Below are 13,213 nucleotides of genomic sequence, written 5' to 3' on the forward strand. Positions count from 1 at the left end.
GAGAGTCAGCTCTGACTCCACCAAAGGTGGGGAAGGGCCAGAGGAAGTCTGCCCAGCCTGTTGTGAGTATCACGGCGGAGAAGGGCGCCATCATTCCCGGCGGTCGGGACGCCACCGCCAGCACCGTTGTCACTGGTCAGGAGACCACCGCCAGAGTCATAGCCCAGGAGGGCCAAAGTATTGTCACTGGTCAGGAGACCACCGCTGGAGTCATAACCCAGGAGGGCCCAAGTATCGTCACTGGTCAGGAGACCACCGCCGGAGTCATAGCCCAGGAGGGCCCAAGTATCGTCACTGGTCAGGAGACCACCGCTGGAGTCATAGCCCAGGAGGGCCCAAGTATCGTTACTGGTCAGGAGACCACCGCCGGAGTCATAGCCCAGGAGGGCCCAAGTATCGTCACTGGTCAGGAGACCACCGCCAAAGTCAGTGCCCAGGAGGGCCCAAGTATCGTCACTGGTCAGGAGACCACCGCCACCGCCAGAGTCATAGCCCAGGAGGGCCCAAGTATCGTCACTGGTCAGGAGACCACCGCCGGAGTCATAGCCCAGGAGGGCACAAGTATTGTCACTGGTCAGGAGACCACCGCCGGAGTCATAGCCGAGGAGGGCCCAAGTATCGTCACTGGTCAGGAGACCACCGCCGGAGTCATAGCCCAGGAGGGCCCAAGTATCGTCACTGGTCAAGAGACCACCACCACCGCCGGAGTCAGTGCCCAGGAGGGCCCCGGCTGCCACAGCCCAGGTGGGCTATGAGGGAACGTCATGCCACACACCAATGCCCAGTCTAGGGAAGGTCATGCCACACACCAATGTCCGTACCAGAACCGCCATGGCAAAGCACCGCTGAACAGTCCAGAACCGCCATGGCAAAGCACCGCTGAACAGTCCAGAACCACCATGGCAAAGCACCGCTGAACAGGGCAAGCACCGCCATGGCAAAGCACCGCTGAACAGTCCAGAACCGCCATGGCAAAGCACCGCTGAACAGGGCAAGCACCGCCATGGCAAAGCACCGCTGAACAGTCCAGAATCGCCATGGCAAAGCACCGCTGAACAGTCCAGAACCGCCATGGCAAAGCACCGCTGAACAGGCCAAAGACCGCCATGGCAAAGCACCGCTGAGCAGGCCAAAGACCGCCATGGCAACCCACCCACTGTAGAGACTTGAGAGACTGTGGCTTTGCACTCCCCAGAATGGTCCAGTGGGCAAGCCACCCACTTGTTAGACTTGAGAGACTGTGGCTTTGCACTCCCCAGGATGGTCCAGTGGGCAACCCACCCACTGTAGAGACTTAAGAGACTGTGGCTTTGCACTCCCCAGGATGGTCCAGTGGGCAAACCACCCACTGTAGAGACTTGAGAGACTGTGGCTTTGCACTCCCCAGGATGGTCCAGTGGGCAACCCACCCCCTGTAGAGACTTGAGAGACTGTGGCTTTGCACTCCCCAGGATGGTCCAGTGGGCAAACCACCCACTGTAGAGACTTGAGAGACTGTGGCTTTGCACTCCCCTGGATGGTCCAGTGGGCAAGCCACCCACTTGTGAGACTTGAGACACTGTGGCTTAGCACTCCCCAGGATGGCACAGTGGGCATGGAGCCCCATCGTGGATCTGGCTTTGCAGTCATCCGGCTGAGGTGCCCCCCCTTCCCTTCCCCCTGAGGTGCCTGTAGTATTTCTATCTGATGCCCTGGCAGTGTTCTCTCCGATTGTGGTCAGGTATCTTTTGTGAGCCTCGCCCATGCATTTTCGGACGAGTGGTGCACGGACATTGATATTTACATATCTGCACTACTTCTCGTAATGTATATATTTCTGCCTGATTTTCACATATATCTGTATATTTTTGCAAGACATGTATATTGATACATTACAATGTTTGAACGGATTTCGCTTTGTCTTTGCATTCTTCCGGGGAGATTGTGGGTTGTTACTTTGATTTTTGTGGATGCATTGGTGTGTATGTTGTAATATGCGAGGGTGGGGGTATTTCGTGGGTGTCCCCCTAACTTTTGCCTCCCACATGTCGTAGATGCAGTACTCAGCGTTGTCTTCGGCGCCTACGTAGATGGTGGTCATAGAGGAGCAGAAAGACAAGCGCAGGGAGTATTTGGAGTTCCGGCTCCATGGAGTCCTCGTTCCTCGTGGGATGTGTTCAGGTGAGCGTTTTCCCATTGCAAAAGCTGTTTCCGCCGTGTTTTTATCCATGGTGAATCCGCCCCGGAAAAGGTGGCGGATTGGCGGGTTGTGATACTATGGGCGGAACATTGTCTTCCGCCTGTCTGTTGGCGGTGACCGCCGCGCTGCTTGTCTGTACCGCCGTGGCGGGCGGTGTGTTAAAGTGGCTGTCTTTGTTGGCGGTTTCCGCCAGGGTCATAATTCCCTTTTTTTTTCGCTGGCCTGTTGGCGGTATTACAGCAGCTTTAACACCGTCCGCCAGGGTTGTAATGACCCCCAGAGTTTGCTATTGAGAAATGTGCACAAGAGATAGCAAAGGTCAACACAGTATCTTTAGAGAAATCAGAGTGTTCTTGCATTGGTTTTTGCCACACTCACTACAAAAGTCAAACTCATAAAGTAGTTGTATTTTCTTAAACAGGCCAGAAAGACAGAGATAAGTGGCAGTAAATTGGTGCACACTTATAGGCAGAGGATCGCTTTGATTTAGCAACAAAGGAAACACTGTCTAAGTATTATTAGGATTAGTTAGAGGATAATAACATGCCAGTAACAGCAATACATAACAGATTAGAATTGGTATCAATCCCAGAAGAACTTCAACAATTAAATGTTTATGAATCGGGACTCATAAAAACTATACATTCATTTCAAACAATAGTTCGAACGGAATCAAATACAAGAAAACTACCGCCAACAGAGCTGCAGAAAGGACTTAAAGGAAGAGTTGTCTACTTATCTTTAGATTTTAAACAAAATGTTGAGACTGTGGTTATTGAAAAAGATATTGTTGAGCCACACATCATTTTAGTAAATAGTGTGCCCATGAAAAATAAAAAAATCTGGCAAGAGTTACTGGAGTCAGTAAAGTAAAATAAACATCACATTACACTTGAAAGAAAATAATGTTTTTTACCAAAATGTTGATATTATTGGAGATGTAAGTTGTATTGATGATGAAGTATAACCATCAAGTGGACAGACTGAAAAAGTGGATAAACAGAAATAAGAACAAACATATGAGCACTACAGTATTGATCCACTTCATTCCAAAGAAAATATTGGCTACATCATTGATCTTTTTCAAATAAAACCAGCACTAGTAACTCCAATAAGTTTATGGGAAATACGTTTAGAAGCTTGCTGTTTTCCACAATTAGTTTCCCCAGTGTGTTCCGTATATATTCAATTTACTATTTGAGAGTGACTTGTCAGGACTGTCTTATGCTGTAAGCCACATTCTAAAGGCAGGGATTACTCTGCAAAATCTCTCTGCAAGAGAGTTTGTTGAACAAGTACATGGTATGGATGAAAACATGTAATATAGCTTAATTCCATGGTACGCCAATGTGGTACCAACAAGTACTGGTATTGTTGTCCTGAAGAACTTAAATGTATGTTGTGAAACCTAGGCGCAGCTACTTGGTTTGTCACACTTAGTTGCGCATAGTATGCATGGGATGATTTACTTGACGTTATAAGAGAAACAAACTTTAGCATTAAGGATATTAATTTGAAGACAGCTGGACAACTTTGCTCTTTGTATCCTGCTAATGTGTGTAGATATTTTAATAACATGTTTCAAGCCATGCTGGTTTTTAAATGCAAAGAAAACAAGATTTGCAGTCTTGATGAAGTTACAGATTTCTTTTGGAGTAAAGAGTACCAGGCAAGAGGTGCTCCTCATATTCACACGCTGTTTTGGACAAATGATCCACTGAAATCTGGAACTGACAGTGAAGACTCTGTACTGTCTTTTATAGAACACTATGTTACATGCATCATTCCAAAGACAATAATGACAAAGACAGAAGACAGCAGGTTCTGCGGTTTTAAACACATAGATGTGTCCAGTTTTATTGTCGTGTTCACAGATGTAAAGGAAAATTTTACATAAGGTGTCATTTTGGATTTCCAAAATCTGTCATTTCCAGAGAAAGAGTGAACAGCTTTTCATCTGCAGTCAAGCATGCACTGACAGGAAAATCCCAAAAAATACCTATAATCTGAGAAGAGAATGGGCCTCAAAGCAGATTAATAATTATAATATTGTCATTCTGAAATTATGGAATGCAAATATGGATATACAGTTTATTGCAGACACCCCCATTGCTGTTGCTCACTATGTCACTTTGTACATTACAAAATCAAACAAGAAAGAGTTGAAGGAAATGTGGGAGGAGATTTCTGCAGAAAAATATCTAACCAATAGATTATACAGCTTCAGCTTGTAAATGTGTTTGCATTCGGAGATAAGTTCCTATGAGTGCTGTGACAGGTTGAGTTCATCTACCTTGTATTTGAAGTCTAGGGGAATTGTTTGGGTCAGTTAGGCCTTACCAACCCATGAAAAAGAGTTTTGAAATCTTTCTCAGAAATTTAGTACCTAGCAGAATTTGATCCGGAGAGAACAGAAATAGTCAAAACAAATATGTTGGAAACTTACTATCTATCTATCACTTTTGCAAAAACTGTAGGGTAATTTTGTGGTGTAATGTAAATGTTGGGGAAGGATTAGTTAATAGTGCCATGGAAAGTAATGTATTTAATTTTGTTTCTGTGCAGGAATGAGGTTGAATACCTAGCAATTAAATGCGATCACCTTGAAGGTGTAAAACAGATGTATTTCTTGCTTGTAAAAGAATTGTATGTTGGGAGGAAACAGTTTCCAGTGTCTTTAGCATATGCTACAACAATTCATAAATCTCAAGTGTAGATGCACCATTCATTAACATTGGTAGTATCGTCTACAAAGGAAGGTATGTCATATGTAGCACTGCCACGGGTTAGAACTTTGTCCGGCTTGTATCTCATAGAGTTTGTTGACAGTATAGTAAATGCCAATTCAAGATGTATCAATGAGTGTAGCCATTTGAGAAGTGTGTATACTCCTTATTTAGGTCACTATCCAGTTTATGAAAAGCCTAGAAACTTAGCAAAACAAAAGGTTTTGAAGGATCACAATGATATTCCTGTGAAAAAGTGCGAGAAAAAGTACAAAGAAGTTTGGAAGAAAAAAATACTAGAAATGCTGGGGTTATTGTTGGTTACCAGTTGTCAAGCCCCTCTGGCGTCAACTACTAAGCCAAAGTAGTTCTCAATGCACTATTGTCTTTGCCTCATCTGGTTCATGCAATTAAAGAGAAAAAAGATACAAGATTGTGCTCTACAATCAGTACCTTGTTAGAACTCTTGTGCAGTTATAGAACAAACAAATATGCTGCATGTTATACTAGAGATCTTGCAGATCTATGCACATAATCATTTCAATTTAACCCAAAACTCTCAAGAAGATGCATAAGACTTCTTGGTGGTGCTACTTGCTGGCTTAGAAGTAGAGATGGTACCTATTGATGACCTATTTGGCCTTAGTTTCTCATGGCAGCATGACTGTCAACATTTTTCTTTTTCTTCAAAAACACAAATAGATTCAGAATGATGTATCTACTTCACTCTACCAGACTGCAAAACTGGCAGCTCTGACAAATTGTTTAAAGAAGCGTCACAGAATAATACCAGCACAAAATGTCATCAGATCTCCTATCAACTTTGAATATAAGAAGTGGCAAATATATCATTCTAATGATACAGTGATGCATAGCAGATGGAAGTAAATTGGAAGCACAAATGACACATTTTAAAGCTAGACAAATCTATATTTTTGGTAAACCATGTGGCTGTATAGCTATTATTTTTCATGAAGCATTACATCTGGACACTACAAACCACCCCAATCCCCCCACCCTGCCCCTAAAAACAAAAGTACCCAGATCCTCCCCAACCCCGTCCCTAAAACAAAACTACCCCAGATACCTCCCACCCACCCTAATCCCTAAACCCTTCCCAGACCTCCCCCACCCATCCTAAAAACAACCAATGCCCCACCCTGCCACTAAAAGCAAAACTACCTCAATCCCCCCACCCTGACCCCCAAAAACCAAACTACCCCGATCCCCCTACCCCCGCCCCTAAAAACAAAAGTGCCAGATCCTTCCTAACCCCGTCCCTAAAACCCTAACTACCCCGATCCCCCACACCCACCCCCCAAAAACAAAACTACCCCAATTCCCCACCCCAAAAAACAAACTACACTGACCCACCACAAAAACTACCCCAACCCCCTCACCCTGCCCCTAAAAACCTAACTCCCCCATCACACACCCCACCCCCAAAAACCACACTACACTGATCCTCCACCCCCAAAAACAAAACTACTCTGACCCCGATCCCCAGAAACCTAACTACCCCAATTCCCCCACCCCCAAAAACCAAAGTAGCCTGATCCCCCAACCAAACCCTAAAAACCAAACTACCCCGTCCCACCCCAAAAACAAAAGTACCCCGACCCCCAAAACAAAACTACCCCCACCCCTAAAAACAGAACTACCCCGATCAACCCACCCCCACCCCGGAAAAAAACAAACTACCCTGACACCCCTACCCCCGCCCCAAGCCCTTAATCCACCCTCACCTAAAAACTACCCTCAACCATCCCCCAGCCCCACTTACCTGACTGTGTCCTGTCCCTCTGCACTCTCCCTTTTTCTCTGCCTTAACCATGCATGTGCGTTGTTCAGCACATGCGTTGTTAAGGCAGAGAAAAAGGGAGTCATTGTAAACGCAAGCATAGTTCGGCTTGCATCAACAACCTAATTGTTAAAATAGATACACTTGCACACGTAATATTAACGCAAAAAACAATTCTAGTTCCAATTATGTATTCAGATCTTATTGCACATCTAGTATAGACAAAAACAAAACTCTAAATATTGCAATTCAATCTTCAATCAAATCTTCCTCAAATAATAGTTCCATACAATTGGTTCACAATATTTGTGTTTTCTCCACAGTCCAAAGATAATATCTCCAAGTCCAAAATATAAGTCCTATATGATTAGTTCCGGAGTTACCATTTTAGGCCAGCACTTTCCTCCTTAGTCCCTTTATCCAATTGTGTCTCCTATGTAATTCGTTTCAAAGTTACCATTCAGTCCAGCAACTTCCTCCTTTGTCCCTTTGTCTAATTGATTCCAAAGTTACCATTCAGTCCAGCAACTTCCTCCTTTGTCAACAAGTGTTTCATCCTGGGAGTACCCCTGGATTTCATCAGGACCTCCTATAATAACATTGTGCACATAATGTTATATCATACAAATATTATGTGTCCCATAAGGTAATTCGAATTATTGCATTGCAATATTTAGAGTTTTGTTTTTGTCTATACTAGATGTGCAATAAGATCTGAATACATAATTGGAACTAGAATTGTTTTTTGCGTTAATATTATGTGTGCAAGTGTATCTATTTTCATGGTAGACAACATAATGGTGTCTTTTTAGGGTATGTTGAGGGTCTGATCCCAGTCATTTGCACCGTACCATATTGTGAAGTATAAATATTACAGAGTTAGAGTGGGAAGCGCTTATTACTCACTATTCACCCTCTTTTTTGATGAAAACAACCTAATTGTTGTCTGGAGTCGTTGTTCCGGACGTTTCCCCTTTGGGAGTAGTCTCATGAAAGGATTGGGTATGGTTAAACAGTAACCAATAGAAAGAGAGATTTTCTTTATGTCATCGAGGGGATCTGTGGATCTCGACTGCGGATCCATGGACTCGCCAAAATCATATAACAACTGATTTCTGTAGGAAATAATGTACAGGGTTGTTTACAATGTTTCGAATATGTTCACCGTTATACTATAATTCAATGGAGAGGCTTCTATATACTGAAAATATATATTTTTTTAATTCAATGAATCCGCGTATAAATCCTTATCATGTGATTGGAACATAAAGGAGAGATTAAGTCCAGTCTACAATAGTAGGACCGCGGAGGATCCGCAGATCCGGATTTAAAAATCATAATAATACAATGATTATAGTTACATTTATATTATCATACTTTCCTATTGTTTTATCACAGTTATTTGCTTTCTCCTTACTTTTTCACCTGTATTTTTAAGTGCCTTCACATTGCTTTTGCATATTGCTTTTCCCTCATTCTCACCGATTTCTCCTTCGTTTTCTTCTCTATCTAGTGAATCATCTCCTTTCTTTTTCCATTTTCACCGCTTTCCCCTTGTTTTTTGCCATTTTTTGAGTGTCTTCTCATTGTATTTCTCTAATTTTTTACTAGTTTCACATTGCTTTTTCCCCATATTTTATTAGTACCTGCTCCTTGTTTTTCCGTTATAGCGTGGGGTTGGAACCATACGGGGGATTGGTCAGCCAGGCCCTGCAAAGAACCCCCCATTGCATTTACAAATACATATAAATTCACTCAAAAAAATATAGGTTCCATAGTTGTTATAGTTAGGAAATAGAATTTAAAAAATCTTAGAAATTCACTGAAAAAATAAAGGTTACAGGGATGTTATAGTTAGGCTGACATTTGAAACGCACAAAGCCATATGAATGGGGTTGTGAGTGGTTATGTGGATAATGTGATCAGTGATGTCATCAGTGATGTCATTTGAGATGTCATCAGTGATATCATCAGTGATGGCACTGATCATGGTATGAGTGATATATGTGAGGTCATAAGCAGTACAATGCGGGGGTGTAAGTTATAGTTAGGTGAGTTAACTATAACTGCTGAATTTCTTTGCTTTTGTATGTTTCAAATGTCAGCCTAGATAGAATTATCTCAAGTAACTATAACTTGTGCTCTAGGGTAACTATAATTATCACCCTCATCATGCACTGATAATTAGCCCACAACTTACAACACTCATGACATCTTTGATAACATTATTGATAATATCAATGTAATATTTGCAGTAAAATTTTTGGATGAAAAAACTGTGCATGACAGAGGCGCAAGTTATAAGGTACCTTAGGTCACGAGTTATAGTTACTTGAGATAACTCTAACCATAACAGGTGAATTTCTATGGTTTTGTATGATTAAAATCTGTGTCCAATTATAACGTCCCTTTAACCTCTGTTTTTTTAAGTGAATTTCTATGTTTTTGTTTATTCTATTTCCTAAGTATAACATCCCTGTAACCTTTGATTTTTCAGTGTGCATATATATATATAAATATATATATACATATATATATATATATAAATGTATATATATAGATATATACACACATATATATATAGAGAGAGAGCATTTATATTTAATATTTGTTTTAGGACATGAAGCACGCAAGATATAAAACGCTGTCTATAATCCTGATCTAAAACCTAAAAAGGAGCAAGTAGGAGATGGCATTACATAACGTATCTCACAACTGCGAAGCCAGAGACCTCTTCTGTCACTTTCAATAGTTCCATTATGTAGAGCTCGAAGCGCATTGTTCTTTGTATTGTGCTAACAGAGTGAAGCATTATGGCCGGTGGACTATCGTGACCACTGGAGCACGCAACAAACAGCCCTTGTCTCAGACTGCCCTTCAAGAAGACGGTTCTGGTCCCCAGTAGACACCAGGCTCGATAAGCTGGAGACTAGTAGAGAATACGCTCAAATCAAGTAATGAACAGATGTGTGGCTGCACCAAGTACATTTGATAGTATTTATTTCCTCTTCACCTCCTTTTTTCACGTAGTCCTGTCTCTGTGCTTATATTTCATCCACAGTATGAATGCCCAATTCGTTTTATCCTGGCAGACCGATTACTCAGCATTGCGGGCATGTTGACTTCAAGTCAGTGCTTAATTTGTAAATAAAAAAGTGCTGGTGCTCAAAGCTCTCCTCTTAAACACGCGGCTGCTGCAATTAAAAGTGCGAGCATATAATACTGAGGAAGAGTAATCCTGAAGCCACCTCTGGCATCTTCCGTCCACTTATAGCCACTCCCTGCCCCTTCAGCTCACTCTGACAGCTTCCTGCTTTTCCCCTTTCTGACGCTTTTTCGTTTTCTCTTCCTCCGTCTTTCCCACGTGCCTTTTGCTCGCAGTAAATGCTGGAGACAGAAAACTAAGCGCCAGCCCTCAAAAGTAAGTGCCAGTGCTCAGCACCGGAAACAACAAGCACAAATTAAGCACTGCTTCAGGTACGTCGGTAGCTCACATTATGACAGTTTACTGAAAAAAGCTTTCATAAAGAAGGTAAACGCTGGTTTGTTCGATGTGCAACACAGTACGTGTTCCACGGTGTTGTCATATAACAGGTGGTTCGTAAAGTTCGGACCATGGTACCGCCCCCAGACAGCACAGGTGGAGGGGAATGCAGACCTGTGCTCTGACACCTCTGTCGTCCACTATCGGGACAGCCGCAGGGTGAGGAGGGAGGAGCCTGACCGCGGGGAAAGCTCGACTGTTCCTTGTTGTGGAGCCTCGGACAGGGCGCCTCGTTGCCATGACATCGCAGTAAACTTCAGAAGCAAAGTCAGAAACTAGAAAAAAACGATAACAAAAAGAGTGAAATAAGCACGGGTGGGTGAATGGAACATTCAGGAAAATAATATAGCCACAAGGACCGGTACAAGACGAGGGAGGCGCTGCGGGAAAACATGCCCTGACCTGGGTATCAAGACTGTGCTCCCGAAAGGGCATCGCACATCGCCGGTTAAAGTATATAAACCGCCAGTATGGAAAAAGTCCTGGGAGCTCAACACGACGAGAGAGAGCAGGAAACAGAACTGGGAAACAGGCAGCCGGAATTCTATGACTTCGAGCCGCTGCCTGCATTGCTGGAAGATGAGGTGAGTGGAAGGCAGTTAAAAACTGCATTTGCAAGATACGTTGTGATTCCAGAAATGGCTGATTTAAAGTAGTTCATTTCAGCGTCCCGACACTACTGGCGCATATGGAATCCACCATCATTTTATGGAGACAACCTGGGTTAATTATCAAAGTCATTGAGTTGTTAAGTGAACATCTTAGACGTACTTTTGAGGCTTTTAGAGAGACAATGAGATAATTGGCATCCTTTCAGTTTTAAGTCTTGCCGGGACTGTGCATGAGCTGTCCCCTCGAGATCTTTTATTTTGTAACAGTAGGCTAAGAGGCCTTCATTGAATACCGTTGATTGGATTCATTGTCGTTCTGATTTACTTGCTTAGTGTCAGCTACTATAGGCTTACTTCCTCTTCCTGTGTTTGTTCCTCCTTTGGAGCATGGACTCATTACTTGTGTCCTTCCACTTTTTTGTCTGTAAGCACTCTGCGAAAGTGCATCTTCTTGAGCTGTGGTCGTTCTTGTACTTATCCCTACTGTGTGAGGTGGGCTAACACAAAATCTCTCTCTTGACTGTGGGCCCCCCCTACATGCATGCCCTCCTTCAGTCCATGTTGCCTCGTGCAAGCAATAAAAACGCACTATAATTCACCCAGCACCATCTGTGTCATAGCACTTTTAAAAATGTTTTCAACTGTGTGCCTTGCTGCATAGCAGCAGCGCTACTGTTTACAATGCACAACAGGGCTAAAAACACACTGTCAAAGCAGATAGCTCTCAGGTAGATCACAATTATTGGCTTTGCCAATGCTTGTCCAACTTTTTACAGTTAATTTTTGTGTTTCCTACACCTGAGTGAATCGTATCTGTTTTTTCGAGTTCACGCCATTGCCATATACAGCATGCTGGCCTAGCCTGTAAAATTAGCAAACTACCAATGTCTGAATTGGGAATCTGTCCTTTTAAGTTTCCTCGCAAACATATTGCTAGTAGGAATACAGGCCACACTCCTGTCTTCTACTTGGACTACTACACATTCCTTACATTATTGTGGTCCAACAGGCAGATTAACATTTTAATGACTTGTTTTATTTAGCCATTTTCGAGTTTCAAGCACTTCAACACATCGTCGGGATAGTAAGCACTATATTATGCAACTAGTAATTAATTAGATTCTCGTTGACTACTTGGAAGAGCACGTTTTTATTGCTGTTTATGGGTAAAATATTTCCGACTGTCGTTTTAATACTGCCTGAATTTGTTTTTATGTACATTTTATAACTGCATTTATGTATTTTGTGCTTATCTGCTTTTAAGGCTATGTTAGCCAAATAAAGATGAATCGGCTGACTGAGAAATGCAATTACAATACAGTTTCACACGAGAGAGCTGATGCAATATCTCCTCTGGGAAAGCATAACTTTTACAAATCCAACATAAGTATTACTGTATTAATTAGACTAAATACTCCTCACCTCTCGAATAACATTTGTTACCGTCCAATCAAAGCAGCACATGATTTAATAAAATGCATATGTTAGCGACATAAAAACAGAATTTGAAAGAAAACACAGACAACCATAATAATGTATTTTTAGAAAGCAGCAGGTGGCATACGTGCTTGGTTTATTTCTAAGGCTCATGAACATTATCTTTCTCCTGCCTATGCTATTTTCCTTCTGTAACATGCGTATCCACCTGGATTCTGACCTCGGGCCAAGCTGGCTGTTCTTGGTACTAATAGCAAGCTTCTCACTGCCCCACTGGAACATGTCTGTAGAGTCTCACTGATGCAGGCATCTGCCAGCAGTAATCTTGCCCTTTAATTAGATAATCTAAGTTCTAGTTGGTCCTTGACTAGGAAAATAAATAGTTCTCTTCAAAGATGAACATTATGGGTCCAACATGCGTGTCATGTTATGTTATGCTATATCATGTTTTACTATGTGATGAGATAGAATTGCTAACTCTTGTAATATAAAAGTAATTTTGAAACAATGGGGTAAATTGACCCATTTTGGGTGGTCATCCCCATTTCTTGATTCATTTTATTACTGTTTTCTACACTCTGCATACTGGGGCACTGCTGACAAGTGCTCAGTGTATGTGCTCCTACCCCTAAAAGATACAAATTGGCCAATCCCTTATTGGTGTATTTAATTCTAGAGGAAGGTCATGATATAGAGTGTAGAAAATATACTCATGGTGTGGAAAGATAAATGTCACATGTGGACTGCAGCACCTATTGTGTCATACACTAGGGCGATAGGGGAAACATAGCTGCAGGCCTACCATTGTACCCTGACTGCTTCAGTTGTTTAGAGCTGCAGCCTGACCTGTCAAAATAACGGTTTTGCCAGGGGAAAAGCTTCATTTTAAATATTAATGTCGCTCCCATGTATGCC

At 42.4% G+C, this 13,213-nt stretch overlaps 1 protein-coding gene across 1 annotated transcript in view; it reads left to right on the plus strand.

Annotated features, from left to right (window-relative positions):
- The first annotated feature begins 10,485 nt into the window (after positions 1 to 10,485).
- KNDC1 (kinase non-catalytic C-lobe domain containing 1) overlaps positions 10,486 to 13,213 on the plus strand; it is a 523,355-nt gene continuing 520,627 nt past the window's right edge. Inside the window, exon 1 of the mRNA XM_069239773.1 lies at positions 10,486 to 10,834. Coding sequence (XP_069095874.1) covers positions 10,721 to 10,834 — 114 coding nt within the window. The 5' untranslated portion in view covers positions 10,486 to 10,720. The remainder of the gene's footprint in view (positions 10,835 to 13,213) is intronic.

Source organism: Pleurodeles waltl, chromosome 6 (genome assembly GCF_031143425.1).
Source record: "Pleurodeles waltl isolate 20211129_DDA chromosome 6, aPleWal1.hap1.20221129, whole genome shotgun sequence".
NCBI classification, from domain to species: domain Eukaryota; kingdom Metazoa; phylum Chordata; class Amphibia; order Caudata; family Salamandridae; genus Pleurodeles; species Pleurodeles waltl.